General features: G+C 38.0%; 1 protein-coding gene across 5 annotated transcripts in view; it reads left to right on the forward strand.

The window, feature by feature from the left end:
• The window catches only part of USP9X (ubiquitin specific peptidase 9 X-linked), a 116,879-nt gene extending 104,778 nt beyond the window's left edge, over nucleotides 1-12,101 (forward strand). For 3 of the 5 annotated variants that reach the window (XM_086387063.1, XM_086387065.1, XM_086387064.1), the window contains exons 39-45: nucleotides 1,754-1,939; nucleotides 2,391-2,611; nucleotides 2,805-2,893; nucleotides 5,745-5,901; nucleotides 6,099-6,359; nucleotides 6,656-6,751; nucleotides 8,196-12,101. In XM_086387063.1, the coding sequence (XP_086243189.1) occupies nucleotides 1,754-1,939; nucleotides 2,391-2,611; nucleotides 2,805-2,893; nucleotides 5,745-5,901; nucleotides 6,099-6,359; nucleotides 6,656-6,751; nucleotides 8,196-8,333 (1,148 nt within the window). In that variant the 3' untranslated portion in view covers nucleotides 8,334-12,101. The remainder of the gene's footprint in view (nucleotides 1-1,753; nucleotides 1,940-2,390; nucleotides 2,612-2,804; nucleotides 2,894-5,744; nucleotides 5,902-6,098; nucleotides 6,360-6,655; nucleotides 6,752-8,195) is intronic. The other 2 variants (XM_086387066.1, XM_086387067.1) reach the window with 1 other exon arrangement.
• The last annotated feature ends 5,363 nt before the right edge of the window (nucleotides 12,102-17,464 follow it).

A 17,464-nucleotide genomic window follows, 5' to 3' on the forward strand; every position in this document is an offset into this window, starting at 1 on the left:
AAGGTAAAATAGTGCATATGCCATGAATTATGTAACATCCCTGGAGCAGTGTCCAGGACAGCACTTTGTAATCATACATATGAGTATTCACATTGAGAGGGCTTGGATGGAAGACTGTAATAGCTCTTGTCAGTTCAGGCCAGATTTTCAAACACATTTTATGAGTGAACTTGTTTATATTGATGAAAAGAGCTGTTTGAATCTAGGGATTTCAAATAGGGATTGTGGACTTGTATTTATTATACTTCTTGGAACATGGCAGTAAATAAGACTGTTACTTTCTAATGGGGTATAGAAGCAAATTAAAGGGTACTTGCCATAAAATATGTGACAATAATGAGGAAAATACAGCATGCTGTAGAAGTACATCAGTAGGGGTACCTGACCAGATTTGGGGAGTGTGTGGGACTTAATGGAGAAAGTGATTGTAGGAATTGGTTGAATTTTTCCATGCAGAGTGAACAGTAGGTGCAGAGACTTGGAAGTAAATTCAGCATGGCTCATGGAAGAAATGAAAGGTTATTCAATCTGACTAGAATTGATGTAATATGGGGATGGCAGGAGCGGTGAGCAGAATTCTCTAATTGTGCTATTCTGTCAAGCCTTGAGAGATTCTGGACTTTATCCTGAGGGCATTGATGATCCATTATAGAATTTTGAATAGACGTGGCTTCTAGAAAGATCATCCTGGCTACAGTGTGAAATGGATTACAGGGAAAGTAAGACTAGAGGATTTTTTAATCCTAGACCACCTGTTGACAGAAATGTGGCTTATACTGAGAAATTGACAGTGAGGGGAATACAAGTAGACAAATTCTGGTGCTTTTCATTAGATGTAAGGCCAGTAGGATTTGGTGATTGGATATTCAGGGAAGGGTAATGTGGGAGAGATGTTAAGAATGATGCCCAGAATTCCAGCTTGCTAAACTGACCAGGTAGTAGTGCCATGTACTGAGCAGGGCAGACACAGGAAGAACATGGACAGGGAATTTGAGTCTTTGTGACACCCAAATAGAGGTGTCTGGTAGAACAGGATCTATTTGGAAATATTTTTGAATCAGCTGAATAAAAATAGCTGGAACTTGAAGCCATTAGAATGGGTTTGATCATCCAGGGAAGGCATACAGTGTAAGGAGATAGCCTGACATGGGAACTTGGAGGACCATCACTTTTTAAGAGACAGGAGGAGGACTCAAATAAGAACAAGAAGAGGTAGAAAGAAAATGAGAGGAACCCAAGAAAGGGTGAAATGGTTACAATTTGAGAACTATTCCCTTAACTTTAAACCAGAAAGAGGGGCAGAAGCCAGGTAAGCATGGGTTGAAGAGCAGGCAAACGAGAAAGTAGAGGGAACGAGGTTAGGCGTCTTTCAAGAAGCTTGGCTTAGAAGAAAGAAGAAAGGCAATTTATAAGAGAATTCTGATTTCTCCATTTTCGGCGTTCATTTAGGATTGCCGTCTAGGCTGGTCCCTGAGACTCCCCAGGCCATAGAAGTGTCCCGAGGATTGCAATGTCATAGTCACTGTTTAACCATTTAATATTTAACTCCAATTAGATTTTTGGTTCTTTTAATTTTTTTAATAATTATTTTTTGTATTATTATTTTTTAATAATACTCTGAATGCCAAGTAAAAGTAATCTTCTGATCATAAAGGTTGTAGAAAAAATAACTACTTTATTATGAAGCCCTTCCATCCCAGTTCTTTCATATAATTCTTCCCCTCTCTTCCTGCTTCTCCCTTCTGTACTGTAGGTGTGGCAGAGAAGACACAGCTTCTGAAATTGAGTGTACCTGCTACCTTTATGCTTGTGTCTTTAGACGAAGGTCCGGGTCCTCCAATCAAGTATCAGTATGCTGAATTAGGCAAATTATACTCGGTAGTGTCACAGCTAATCCGCTGTTGCAATGTCTCATCAAGAATGCAGTCTTCAATCAATGGTAAAGTCAAATACTCCATTCTTTACATTGGTTTTAAAGTACTACTGACCATAAATATTTAAAGTGATTCTGAAGAAGTTTCAGTATAAAACAAGAATCTGTGAAAGTCCATGCTTTGGAATATTTTATATTTTGAGTCCTGCATGGTTTTCACATGCTTAAGGGAATCTTTCTATCTACTTGCTGCTGAGGTTGGCATCTTGTTTATGAAGTAGTTTGAGAACTAACTTTTAAATAAGAAAATACCAGTATTGGTATTTAACTTTTATGTTTTATCATCTTGATATATCTGATCATTATAATGCTTCATATTACTTTCTTTGTACTTGGGAAATGATCTATATTATTTTTTTCTTTAAAAAACATGATAAAGCTATTTTCTGTAGTGAAAGCTGGATATTCTTGTGGAGAAGCTGATTAGTTTTTCATTGATGACAAATCTGTATTCTAGGTAACCCTCCTCTTCCCAATCCTTTTGGTGATCCTAATTTATCACAACCTATAATGCCAATTCAGCAGAACGTGGCAGACATTTTATTTGTGAGGACAAGTTATGTGAAGAAAATCATTGAGGACTGCAGCAACTCAGAGGAAACCGTCAAATTGCTTCGTTTTTGCTGCTGGGAGAATCCTCAGTTCTCATCTACTGTCCTCAGTGAACTTCTCTGGCAGGTTAAAGGAAAATATACATTCATATGTCTCTATAACTTGTTATTTTATTTTTATTATCTTTGTAAGTATACAAGTATACTAGTTTTAGGTGTGCAACATAGTGGTTTGATGTTTTTATACATTACACATTACAAAGTGATCACCAGTGTTGCTGCTTTAAATAAGTTCTTTACCACGTTTTACCTGTTCTTAGGTGGCATATTCCTACACTTATGAACTCCGGCCCTACTTGGATCTGCTTCTGCAGATCTTGCTGATTGAGGACTCCTGGCAGACTCACAGGTAGCTACCCTTTTTTTTGTTTCTTGCCCAGTTCTTAGAGTAAGTGAAATTAACAGCACATTTATTATTTTTAACCTCTTGGAAGTCTAATAAATGTTTTATTGTAAAACTTAAGGATGAATAAAATGGTTCCCTCTTCCCTCACAACTTCATTTTTTTTTTCCTCTCATTGCCCAAGTTGCATACTTAATATACTAACCTTTTTCTTTCAGTTGGTGTTGTTTTATATTTGGAGGAATTTTTTGGTAAATGTTTCCATTTCATCAGTGATGCTCTAGAGTTATTTTAGGATTGGATTACGTTAGTTTTAGAATTATGTGAGAGTCCCTTCGGTAAAGAAGTATAGGCGGGTCCCAGTATTCGTTGTAGTTAATGATCTGAAAGTCGGTGTGAGCACTGAGCAAGTGCTACTAGGCTGTTGCTCCCCGGGGGATACACAGTTAGGCTCGTGCAAGCCTCTGGGCACATTTTTTTTCAACCAATCAATACATAACCTTTTTTAAAATGTGTTCTGTTTAAAGAAATCTTGTTTAATATATATTGAAGAATTTGTTGGGAAACAATTAAGATTTTGTATAGTAGACTGCTTCCTCTCTGTCACTATAACTAAAACAAACCTGAAAACAAGTTCTGTAACAACAAAATGCTTAAAGAGAAATTAAAGTCTTGAGTGTTCGTGCGGATTGCAAATGCCAGAAATCATGAAATAATATTTTCAAATTATTCACCAAAATTAACAATCATAGATTTCAGTTAATATTATAAAAATTGAATTAAACCAGAAATCAGTTTTCCATTAAACACAAAATTTAATAGTTCCAAAACTGTAGCCGTTTATTTTGAACACTACCAGTACCCTTCTCAGTATGATCAGAGGAGTTAAAACTTATGAGTCAGTTGAAATGGAATCATAAGTTTTCACTATTTTCTTTTGAAAATACTATAAACATGTATAGCTTTAAACCAGTTAGCCATATCTTAGCCCTAATTAGAATAAGTAATAACACTAAAGGCACATGTGCTGGTTTAAACATGGGAATTTGTTTTTTTGTGTAATAAGATTGCTGTTATGATTCCCTGGCACCAAGCTTGAAAATAAATTTCTCCTAGTGGGCTTTTAGTCTTTCGGTAAACTGTGTATCTATGGAGCATCTCCCATGGGCTTGGCACTGTTAGGCATTGAGGAACAAGGGAGGCAAAGGTAATATTGATAAAAATGGTATTTTTTAAAGCAGTTGATTCATTATCACTTGAAAGAACTGAAGGTAAAAACAGAAAATACACTGCAGTGTTTCCAATTAAATAGCAGGAAGCCTCTACATGGTTGACTGTGTGGCCTGAGATTGTTTAACTTTGCAAAATTACAAAGTTATTTCCAAACAAAATAAGTTTTATGAATGCATGTAATACAAAAAAACAAAACTTGCCTTTTGATTTGAAACATTCTATTAAGTAAAATGTACAGTGTATAAAAGGTTTTTTTAAATTACTGACTATACAGGTAAGATTTCTTTATTTTATTTTTTTTTAATACTTAATTATGAATTCATTTTATTTTATTTTTTCCAATCTTGCAAAACTTTTTTTTTAATTAATTTTATTTTATTTTTAAACTTTACATAATTGTATTAGTTTTGCCAAATATCAAACTGAATCCGCCACAGGTATACATGTGTTCCCCATCCTGAACCCTCCTCCCTCCTCCCTCCCCATACCATCCCTCTGGGTCGTCCCAGTGCACTAGCCCCAAGCATCCAGTATTGTGCATCGAACCTGGACTGGCATCTCGTTTCATACATGATATTTTACATGTTTGATTTCTTTATTGAGATAAAATTCACTATTTGTTTTTTAATTCACTATTTTAACCATTTTGAAATATGCAATTCAGTGACTTTTAGTATATTTAGTGCTGTGCAACCATTACCACTGTCTAATTCCATTCATTTTCATCACTGTGGAAGGAAAATCCAAACCCACTTAAGCAGTCACTTCCTAGTCCTCCTGCCCCCACCCCCGACACCCACTCGTCTGCTTCTGTCTCTCTAGATTTGTCTATCCATGGGCAAATACCCAGGACTTGGATATTCCATTCATCTCATGTGATCGGAATCATACAATATGTTCTTTTGTATCTGGCTTCTTTCACTTAGCATAGTTTTCAAATGCATCCATGTTAGAGTACATATCTATAATTCATCCCTCTTCCTGACTGAATAATATTCTGTTGTATGGATACATTACATTTTATATATTCGTTCACTTGTTGGTGGATATTTGGGTTTCCACCTTTTGGCTGTTGTGAATAATTCTGTTGTGAACATTCATGTACACATTTTGTATTTTCAAAAAAACACCTGTTTTTCAATTCTCTTTTGATATATAGCTCAGAGTAGACTTGCAGGCAGGTAATTTTTAAAATATCTTTTGAAAAATTGGAAGTATTCATAACAAGATTTACTGTTTTAACCATTTTTAAGTGTACAGTGTTGTGTTACCATCACTGCTATCCATCCCCAGAACTTTTTCATCATCCCAAACTGAAACTCTGTACCCATTCTTGCTTTCTCTAACTTTTGCCTATTTTGAATACCTCGTATAAGTAATCATACAATAATTCCTCGTATAAGAAATCATACAATATTTGTCGTTTTGGATCAGAAATAAGTTGGTTCTAGGCAGCCATATGACCTGGGGTGCAAGCCTTTTAACCTCTTTTTTTCTTACATGTTCAAATAATAGATCACATGACTACATCAAAGACCTTTATTGAATGGCCCATAGTAGGCACTTAGTAAATGTTAGCTGCTATTTGATTTTAGAAGTTTTAATTTATGTCGTTCCCTTTCAGAATTCACAACGCACTTAAAGGAATCCCAGATGACCGAGATGGGCTGTTTGACACAATCCAGCGCTCTAAGAATCACTATCAAAAAAGAGCATACCAGTGTATAAAATGTATGGTAGCGCTCTTTAGCAATTGTCCTGTTGCTTACCAGATTCTACAGGTGAGGGTTTTTTCTCTGTGTGTGTGTGTGTATAATTGTGTAGAAACCTCTGTGTGTGTATAATTGCATAGAAACCTGAATCTAAGGATTCTGTTTTAAAAGATGAGAATTACAAGAATTTGGAGTTGTCATTTCAAGTTAACTTTGAAAAACATTGCAAAACCTTTTTACATACATAGCTTTATTTTCTTTTGAAGGGCAATGGAGATCTTAAAAGGAAGTGGACCTGGGCAGTGGAATGGCTTGGGGATGAACTTGAAAGACGACCATACACTGGCAATCCTCAATACACTTACAACAATTGGTCTCCTCCAGTGCAAAGCAATGAAACATCAAATGGTTATTTCTTGGAGAGATCACATAGTGCTAGGATGACACTTGCAAAAGCTTGTGAACTCTGTCCAGAGGAGGTAAAAAAAGCCACCAGTGTGCAGCAGATAGAAATGGAAGAAAGCAAAGTAATTTTTTACTTTATAGGGCCAGTGTTTATTAATGATAATGGGGGAAGAATTATGTGGAATTTTGTTTGCATTAATATGTATACTATATGTGGTCTTAATGAGGGAATCTTTTAAAGAAATTTTGGGGAGATTGCCTGAATCTAGTATTTCTGAGAGAAGCCAAATCAGGTTTCTTTCAGTTATTTTATCTATAACAAAATTTGTCAGTGGGTTGGTTTTTTAAAGATTTTATTTCAAACAAAAAAAATGGAATTTGCCTACATAATTCTTTATTTGTAAATATTTAAAATCAGGAACCAGATGACCAAGATGCCCCAGATGAGCATGAGTCACCTCCACCTGAAGATGCCCCGTTATACCCCCACTCACCTGGATCTCAGTATCAGCAGGTATCAGGCTTAGTTTGTGTTTTTATCCCCTAGAATTTTTACGCATTATTTATAGGATGGCTAAGTTTTCTGTTGCCACTGTAAAGTAACAGGGGGATAATCTAGACCAGCTTTGGGGGCATGATCAAGAGGAATGGTTGGCATGGGGTCACAGTGTGATACGTTTGAGCTTCCCCTGTGGTGTTTCCTGGTCAAATATATGCAGCCCTCTTGTACTTAGTAGATGAAGTTAGTAAAAACTATGATTATTTGTATCAATATAAAATGATAATATTTACTATAATGGATTAAGATGACATTTCCTAATAGGCCAGGTCTACGAGTAGAGACATGAAATATGGCAGTGAAGGAAGACCCTGGATATAGGAATGAAAGAAGAACTGTTTGCTTACATAGCATAATCAAGACTTCAATGACAGTAAAAACTTACTGGAAAAAAGTCAGGGATTTGACAGATTTCCATGAATTTTTTTAGAAGATCAATAACTAAATTTAGATGAAGAAGCTTCCTAAATGAGAACGTGTCTAAGTCCCAGGTGTGACGCATTTCGATCTTTTGTGGCAGTGATTCTGGAACAAGCATTGGAATCCCCTGGTGGGCTGTTGAGGGAGGGGCACCCCAGAGTTTCTGATTCGATAGGTCTAGGAGGTGGGAGCAGAAAAATCTACTTTTCTAAGAATTCCCAGGGGATGCTGCTGCTGGTCTAGGAACCATGCTTTCAGAACCATTGTTTAAGCATTCTTACAGTTCATAGTAGAGGCGGAAGCATGCTGGCTAATTAGAAAATGCACATTCAAGATATTTATTTTCCTAATAGAAATTACAGAAAGTGAAAGCTAAAATCTTCTTGGCTTGGGTGGTGGGAATGTACAGAGAAATGAGAGTTCAGGAGTTTAAAACATTAAGGACCCAAATCCAGCAGGAGAAGAATTACTTCCCTCAGCGCTGAGACAGCTCACGCTTAACCATGTCTGATTAATCCATTATCTTCAATGTTGTGTTGTTTTCATTACCATCATTCTGTGTTGAGGGTTGTCGCTTACGCAGACCTCATGGCCATTAGTCAGATCTCTCGTGTAGAGGTTCCAAGGTGCTTAGAGTGAGAGTGGATGTGTTCTGGAACTTTTGTGATTTTTTTTTTTTTAACCGCAACCAATAATGGGCTGTGTTATCCCTTATTTGTCAGACTTGAATGTGAATAATTTGGGGCACTTTAAATCGCCTTGGCCGAAGAATTACACCTACGCTGCTCTTCCTTGGGGCTTTGAGGCTATCTTTTTTTGTTTCAAACCAGTGTTTTTCATCATTAGCCCAGGCATATTTACTTGTTAAGTCCCAGGAATAAAAAGAAATGTTTACATTTCCACAAGCTTCAGCCTGTGGTCTTTAAAGTTGAAGTTCACTATATTAAGTTTAACATGCAGATCTTGTCTCCCCGCCCAGAATAACCATGTGCATGGACAGCCGTATACAGGCCCAGCAGCACATCACATGAACAACCCTCAGAGAACTGGCCAGCGAGCACAAGAAAATTACGAAGGCAGTGAAGAAGTGTCCCCGCCCCAGACGAAGGATCAGTGAAATGCACACGACTAGCTGGTTCCATCAAGACTGCACCCAGGCCTTACAGTCCAACCTTTTTCTGTGTCTGGCTAATATTTAAAACTAGAAAAAACTATTCCTAATCAATATGGAGTGGAAAGTTTATTCACTGTCTTATCTGCAGAAATTTGCTGTCAATATATAACTCGCCTGCAGTGGAAAGTGTATAGTGTTTTGTAATAAATGGCCTGATGCTAATGTGTAAATGGCAAAGGTGTATATAGTATATTAATGTCTGACTGTTAATTCTTAAGCAAGACTTTTTTCTTGATGAGACTCACAGATCTACAAAACCTACAAAAATTAATTTTCTTGTTATACCCATTGCACTCTCCAACCAGTGTTGCCTGCCTGACGGCAGTTGGATCAACTCCTTTACAAAAACAAAAAATAAACCAACAGCAACAAACCACAGCCCGTCCATGTCAGCCACACCAATAGTTTCATGTTCATTCTTGGCCACTGGAGTCAGTTTTATTATGAGCAATGTAAGGCTGGTAACCTTTAAATTATTTGGTTGATGTGGAAAATTGGTGATGTAACATTGTTTCTAGATCTTTTTCATTGCCTTTTTATTCTGATGTTAGGTTAATCACTTTGAAGCTATAGTTATGCTGTAACATTTAGCATGGCTTCACACCAGGTTAGTGTAGCCAATGAGGAAAAAATTACCATAATGACAGCAGTTGTCCCAGTGTGACAGCTGTATTGCTCAGAGCTTTTCCTTACACCTAGAATATAAAATATAAAAACAAGGGGAGAAGTGTGATAAACAGGTGGATTTCAGTTACACATATGTTGCTTACATCTTAATGTTTGACAATTCAGTCTCTGGGTGGGATAAAGAAACTTTAAGTGTCAGTAATGGGAATTTTAAAAGATTAAAACAAATATGCAAAAATTTGCTATGCCAGGATGCTCGGAGCATAATAGAAGACTGTATTTGGTGTGCTTGTTTTGTTTCTTTTGTAGAGCTTACTAGGAGAACCTTCTAAAACTTGCCTTCTGCTGGATCCCAGTGAAGCGGAGGTCATCAGAAACCCACAGTACTTGGAACACCATTGCACCAAGATGTTGGCTGAGCTGCCGCTCAGTCACAGTTTCACTTGAAAGCAAGAGTTGTCCTAGCTCCTTCTCCATTATTCCAAAAATTTTCATGTTTGAAGCAGGGTCTAATTAAAAAGAAAACTGGTTAATATAATTGAGGTATCAATATCAGAATAAACATTTAAGATGATAAATTCATCAGTTAATACTGTATTTAAAAGAGAATTGGTAACTTGAATGTGTGTAATTTTTTGGAACCTGTCTAAAAACCAAATACCCCTGCAAACAGATACAGTCCACCCTATTCTATTTAAATATTTTGCTGTTTTATTTTATAGAAATTATTTTGCTGAATTCACAAATAGAATTTGATTTAAGAAGAACTTTTTGTCCTGTGGTGTGTTTGGGGGTTTTTTGTTGTTGTTACTTTTTTTTTTTTTTAAGGACTGCATATTAAGGTTAATTCTGTGCATAGCACACCTAGACATGACCCTGAATTCAGGAGTTCAGTCACATTGAGTTTTTGTGCACAGAAAGATTTGACCTTTGGCCCTTGACTGAAGATTTAAGACAAAAACAGGATGTTGACACTGTAAAAGTTTCCTAACATAATCAATCTTGTACTTTTTGTATGTTTTTTATATACATGTATATTTAATGAGCACAAGCTTGGTTGTATTTTTTACAATTCAGTTAATAGGCAAATGTTTTGTCAAAAAGGCTATAGTTGGAATTGAACAAAGCAGAAACAAAATTGAGAATTTGTTATTTTGTGATGAAAGGGGGCAGGTATTTAAGATAAAGCTTTGGATATCTTATCTGCAGTAAGTACTCTGTAGTCAACCTGTGCTTCTAGGTTTTCTGTAACATTAGGAAAATTGACACCGGATAGAGCCTGTTTTTACCTTAAGTATATTACATATGAGTTTAAGTGTGAGCCAAAGTCATACACACCATCTGCAGTTCCAATTGGTAACCTGAATTTAGAAGTTCCTCAATTCCAAGTCTCCTTAACAGTGAGCAAAAACAGGTTAAATTTATTTGAACAACTTGCTATCATAAACTACACCATCTGAGCTGATTTGTGTGTGTTCTGGTCCTTAACAAAAGTATGTAATATACTTAATTTAAAAACGAATGACTTCTAGATGTGAACACTTGACATTTTAAAAGGCTGTGAATTTTTCTCCTTGGAGGGAGATCCCACCTTGGCTGCTTTGAGGGCCTGTGAATCCTTTCCCCCTCCACTTGAGGAAGAGTGGTCTGTGCTGTGATCAGGATCTAGGGAAAGTGAATGGAAAGAGTTACTTTTGTTTGTTTGTGCAAATTATTTTCTCTAACTCTTAAGCAAGCATTAATGTATAACTGAAAATTCTAAGATGCATGTTATTGTAAGAGCAACATAGCAGTGATTTTGAGGTCTTTTTCTGAACACAAATGGCACATTTTAAACTTCAAGTCTTCAAAGTGCCTACAGATTATTTAATTCTCCCTCAACTGATTTCTTGAGCCATATATATATTTCCCACTTTAAATGTTTGTTGCAGAATCACTAGTCTTCCTTTCAGAGAAGTACCCCCGAAAATTCTAAATGGCATGGTTACTTTTTAGGAGACAGTAGAATCTGTTAACATAAAGACTGAAGCTATTTGCATCGTTAATCTCTGTGAACAAGGGCTTTGCCCTATTGGATCTAAGTATTTCAGTGCACAACTTGGCGAAAACCATACTGCTGCTGTTTCTAAGCCCTCTACCAACCAAATTTTCATGTTCAGCATTGTCGAGGCAGAAATAAGAACATCCTCATATTTGGGATTTTTGTCTTCATTGATTTTTCTCTCAATGATAATTTCCCAGCCTTGTCTTTCAGCTGTTATGTGTACAAATTTAGAATTATGAAAATGTTTTATATTTTTTTCATGATTAACTTTTATTAGTGAATGATAACAATTTAAGTATTTAACCCTAGTAGTGGGTTAAAAAGATGAGGAGCCTTTTTTATTTGAATTACATTTATAAATGAAAGCAAGTCTGTGAATACTCAGATGACTACTCCAAAATAGTTCCATTTTTTCTTATTTTTCCAGCTGGAATTCTTACTTTGCTGAATCTTGTGGTTAATTTTGGTGGATATATCCTGCCTTATTTAGAATTATAACTGGATTTTTAAAAATTGCCTTTTCGTAAGTGCCCAATTTTGGTCTCTAGTTTGAAGGTATTACATACTGCCGAGAAAGTAAACACTGCTCTCTCCCCTCCAGTTTTTGTGTTACTGATTTTAAAACAAACGTTCAGTACTGGTTTCCTAGTGGGGCTCAACTAAAATAGGGCCTGCGCCTATGTGAGTGTTTAGTGTTTGAAAATAAGGTTTTGGGTGTGGTAAATCACTACAGAAGTGCTAAATGTATTAACTTGCTGCCGATTGTATTTACGATTATTTTAGATTATTTTACGTCTGCAGAAATGTAGCACTTTTCCTCCGAATTTATAGGTCTAAGAAAAAAGGGGGAAAGGTGCACCATGTTTTAAACTTGCAAATGAGTGAAAAAATTTTTTTGCATTTTGAAATCCAGATTCCTAAAAGGAAATCTCACCACCCAGATCACATACTTCTCAGCCTTTTACAAGCCAACAGACTGAAGATTGTCCACAGTTCCTAAGATTTAGCACATATACAAAAATAAAACTTTATAAATTAAATTTCGGTTTCCCCTTTTATTTATTAAAATAAGATTTTCTAAATGGAAGGTAAATTAGAGGTGTAATTGATCTGAAGGGAACTTTAAAAGGAAAATGTTTGTAAGTAGAGGGATGCAGCCCTTAATTTGTATCTTCACATCTAAGCCTTTCAAACGAGATTGTGGTCTATTGACAACCCTTCATTCTAAAACCAAGATTGGTCAAACACTTGGTTTCAAAGTTCACTTAAATCAGCAATAAAGCAGGTCACATATTTGAGGGGTGTTCAGTCATGTCCGACTCTCTGCGACCCCATGAATCGCAGCACACCAGGCCTCCCTGTCCATCACCAACTCCTGGAGTTCACCCAAACTCATGTCCATCAAGTCGGTGATGCCATCCAGCCATCTCATCCCCTGTCGTCCCCTTCTCCTGCCCCCAATCCCTCCCAGCATCAGGGTCTTTTCCAATGAGTCAGCTCTTCGCATGAGGTGGCCAAAGTATTGGAGTTTCAGCTTCAGCATCAGTCCTTCCAGTGAACACCCAAGGACTGATCTCCTTTAGGATAAACTGGATCTCCTTGCAGTCCAAGGGACTCTCAAGAGTCTTCTCCAACACCACAGTTCAAAAGCATCAATTCTTCAGTGCTCAGCCTTCTTCACAGTCCAACTCTCACATCCATACATGACCACAGGAAAAACCATAGCCTTGACTAGACAGACCTTTGTTGGCAAAGTAATGTCTCTGCTTTTGAATATGCTATCTAGGTTGGTCATAACTTTGCTTCCGAGGAGTAAGTGTCTTTTTATTTCATGGCTGCAGTCACCATCTGCAGTGATTCTGGAGCCTCCAAAAATAAAGTCTGACACTGTTTCCACTGTTTGCCCATATATTTCCTATGAAGTGATGGGACCAGATGCCATAATCTTAGTTTTCCTGAATGTTGAGCTTTAAGCCAACTTTTCACTCTCCTCTTTCATCAGGAGGCTTTTTAGTTCCTCTTCACTTTCTGCCATAAGGGTGGTGTCATCTGCATATCTGAGGTTATTGATATTTCTCCCGTCAATCATGATTTCCAGCTTGTGCTTTTTCCAGCCCAGCGTTTCTCATGATGTGTTAATAGAAGTGAAAATTCAGTTGTCTAACAAATTCCATCTGCTCTGCTTTCTAGTATCTGAAAAGCAATTTTTTGTTGCCATGTTCCAAAGAAATATGACTTCCATAGAAACCTGTTGGTACTTCCCTTAAATTGAGTTTCTGCAAGCATTACTGCTAAAGAAAGAGACATAGCCCTAATTTTCATCAAACTTTGTTTTTTAAAAATGAGAACCAGAAGATGAATAAATCTAGTATTCTGCAGTTTGGAAAACTAGTTGGATTAAGCCGTTTGACTTTTAAGTATTTTTAGACACATGAACACATCCAACGATGAAAATGTATATGGCCACCAATATTTTGAACTGCTTCATTATAATCTGATGATTTACAGGTAGGTAGAAAATGGATAGTATTTCTACCTCAAAGTTTAAAGTTAGGGTGATAGCAAAGGCTTTATTAATAATTCATTTGCTTTAGGACCTAAATTCTCAAGGGAAATGTTCTTAAACTATACTAAAAACTTTCCTCCACAAAACAAATTACAGACCCACATAAAATCAGTTGATTTTTAAAGACATTCCACTGAAATGTACACAGCTCAAGAGTAAAATGGGAATGCTTTTAGTTGTCATCTGAAAACAAGGTCGTCTCATTTTGCTCCATCAGCATTTATCTAAAAATAGAAGTTTTTCATTGTGGTGGGCTTTTTCCACATAAATGACAGTCAAACACCAGCTGCCCCAGCCTCACCTTCCCTTCACCACGTCCTGCCCCAGAGGGAACCCAGTGGGGACCACCCTACAAAATTGAAGTCTACTCATTTCCTATTTCTTTTCAATTGTATAGATGTAAAACTATTCAAAACAGATGCTTTGGACACTGGAATGTTTTTCCGCAAGTCCTGGGGGCAGGGGGCTCACATGAGGATTCGATGTGTATTCTTTGAGTTGCCATCTAGTTCTTCCCCACCCATTAAAACACTGGGTGCATCTTCTTTGGAATCCAGAAGTAGATAATCTGGTGCACTTAGTGGGACTGAGAAGGAAGTGTTAACATTGTGAAGGCTGGCAGTGTCTTACTATGCACAAGGAATAGTGTCTCGGGGCACCAAGGAAATAGAGGTTAACCCTTCGTAATCCTTTTCCCAAAGGTCTCTATGTATAGGATGTGCCCCTGAAGGGTTCTTGATGTAAATTAGTGTGTTCTGTTGGGTGAATAGGGAAACAGCTTTTTCAGGCTGCGTGTTTAAAGTCAAAAATCTAGAAGGTTATTACTACTGAAAACTATTCATCAGTAGGCTAGTAGTTAGTTCTTCCAGTCATCTACTTTCAGAATGTCTTAAGCACTTAGTATAAATCCTTTCTTAGCCAAATGGCCCTAATGTGGATTCCTACAAGGCTGCTAACCATATCTTCCTTAGGAAGTCTGACTAGGTCAGAGGCTAAGACCATGAATGTATTACACTAAAGAGATTTAAAAGCTAAAGTTACTGAGTCAGATTTAAATCCCAAGCTCTTGGGTTGTAGTTAGCCTTCTCTATTGCCCCAAGGTTGAGATTTTTAATTAAAAGCCAAAAACCAAAAATTGAGATTTGCGGGCTTCCCTGGTGGCTCACTGGTAAAATAACCTGCCTGCCAGTGTAGGAGACACGGGTTTGATCCCTGGTCCAAGAAGATTCCACATGCCTGGAGACCAAAAAAAGTCCACGCAGCACAATTACTGAACCTGTGCTCTAGAGCCCGTACTCCTCAACAAGAAGAGAAGCCACCATAATGAGAGCCCCACACACCGCAATAGAGAGTAGCCCCCACTGCGGCAACTAGAACAAAGCCCGCGGAGCAACAGAGACCCAGCACAGCCAAATCCATTTTAAAAAGAACTTCAGATTTGCAGTAAAATATGAACAGATTTGCCTTTCTGATTTACTGAAGCTTGGATTAGTTAACTGTAACTAGTAACGTAAGTGGTAGATAAATCAGATGTTGGGTTTTTGTTTAGCACTGATCCACTCAGCATCAGACACTTGAAGTAGGCTTCTTACACTGAGATGAGCAGACACTCCATTCTTACAGGGAAAAGCTTCCAATATACTGTTTTGGAAGGAGTGCAGGCCAGAGTAGAATGTAGTGAGTGTTGAAAAACCTTATACTTTGATAAGCCTTACATCCCTCATAAGCTGTGGTCTCTGGTCATCAAATGCAGTCATTAATCCTGAGTATAAAGTCATTTGCATTCTCTCCAGAGAAATGCTAGGGTCAGCATGTCCTTGCTGGGGTTTTCAGATGTACTTGCTTGTGCCTTTTATAAGAAAAGCCAGCTTTCTTTATAGTCATTGCAACCTTCAAGTTTAAAGAAAGGCAACCAGTCAAACCTTTCAGTTTTGCATTAAAATCGAAAAACTAAGTTTAGGATTCCTGTAAATAAAATCCTACGTTGAGCTTGGTTACCTGGATAGGTGGACACAGCCCAAAGTGGTTTGTTTACATTGTTGGCTTTTGAGTTGCTTGTTCATATTTACTTTTCCTTTAATATTCAGATTTTGAACGTATACACATTTAAGGAATATTATGTTGTCCAACTCTGGCCACTTTCTTTGTGACTGCCTGCTAAGTCACTTCAGTCCTGTTTGACTCTTTGTGACCCCATGGACTGTAGCCCGCCAGGCCCCCATCCATGGTGATTCTCCAGGCAAGAAAACTGGAGTGGGCTGCCATGCCCTCCTCCAGGGGCTCTTCCCAACCCAGGGATCAAACCCACATCTCTTACATCTCCTGCATTGGCAGGCAGGTTCCTTACCACTAGCGCCACCTGGGAAGCCCTTATTTCTTTGTATTTGCTTGAAGTAGTTTGCACTGAAAATGATCAAGGGACTTCCCTGATGGTCCAATGATTAAGACTGCACTTCTACTGCAGGGGAACTAAGATCCCACATGCCACATGGTACAGTCCAACAAACAAAAACTCTCTGCTGTTCTAATGTTCCTGTAGACTTGAACTTGCTTCCCTTTTTCCAATGTTATGAAATCAAGGAACCAGCAAGGGCTGCAGTGGCCCCTAGGAAAGGTCTGGAGCCAGACAAAACGAGCAGGGACACCTCACATGAGCACAGCTGGTCACTAGGTCTCCAGTTCTGCTCTTATAATAAGCCTGTCCACACCAGTGAAGTTGCAAACAAGTCAGAGAATAGGAGAATTTTACACTGAGAAGAAGGGAATCTTCTCAGTTTTTGCTACCTACTGAAATGTATGTAAGATGTTGTTGGACACATGACAGGTATCCCAGGAATATGGATGTAGGACACGATCATGACAGGTGCCGAAGAAATACATGATGATCCCTGCAAGGTTGGGCTAAGAACCCGCCCAGCCCAAAGCGGGCCAGCCTCACACTCACAGTCCCAAACACATTCTGGACAGCCAGGGCTGGAGGCCCTTCAAACATGGAAGTGCTTCTCACCTGTTAGAGGATCAATCTTAAATTTTTTAAAGAAAAGAGAAAAACCCAGCCTAGTCTTAGCTGTTGTGAAGAAAACAAACCATAAAATATGCTTGCTAGCAAGCCACACATAGTTATAGAATTGTCCTGGTTTTGATTTATTAGGTTTAGCCACCTCGACCAAGCTGCTGCCAAATAGCAGAGAGCGCTATTGAATTGCACTTCCTTGTTTTGTTGCTCATGGAGGATGGGGATAGTGGTGAAGGTGGCGTAGTGGTGGAGAATCTGCCTGCCAATGCAGGAGACGCAAGAGACTTGGGTTCGATCCTTGGGTTGGGAAGATCCCCTAGAAGAGGAAATGGCAACCCACTCCAGTATTCTTGCCTGGAGAATCCCCCTGGACAGAGGAGCCTGGCGGGCTACAGTCCACAGGGTCACAAAAGTCGGACAAGACTGAGCCGCTGAGCACAGACTGAGCAAAAGGGAGGGATGTCACGTGTGCCACTGGGGCAAAAGTGTCAACAAGTGACTTTGTGCACATGTAAATGTGAGTCCACATATGTGGACTTAAACTCATTACCTTTAAAACAATCATTTTGAGTGAACATGGCAGAATTCCCTAGTAGTCCAGTGGTCAGAATTCCATGCTTCTATGACTGAAGGCCTGGGTTCAATCCCTAGTCAGGGAACTAAGGTCTCACTATCTGCAGCCAAAAAATAAATAAATAAAAATTAATTAATAAAACTAAAAAATTTCTGAGTGAGCCTGGGAAAAGAAACTTAAAGCTAAACACGAGGACAAGCAAAAGAAATGTTGTATACAATTCTATAATATCCAATCATACTGGGGG

Source organism: Bos grunniens, chromosome X, assembly GCF_055505025.1.
Source record: "Bos grunniens cultivar Pamir isolate PY7600 chromosome X, Bosgru_T2T1.0, whole genome shotgun sequence".
NCBI lineage: Eukaryota > Metazoa > Chordata > Mammalia > Artiodactyla > Bovidae > Bos > Bos grunniens.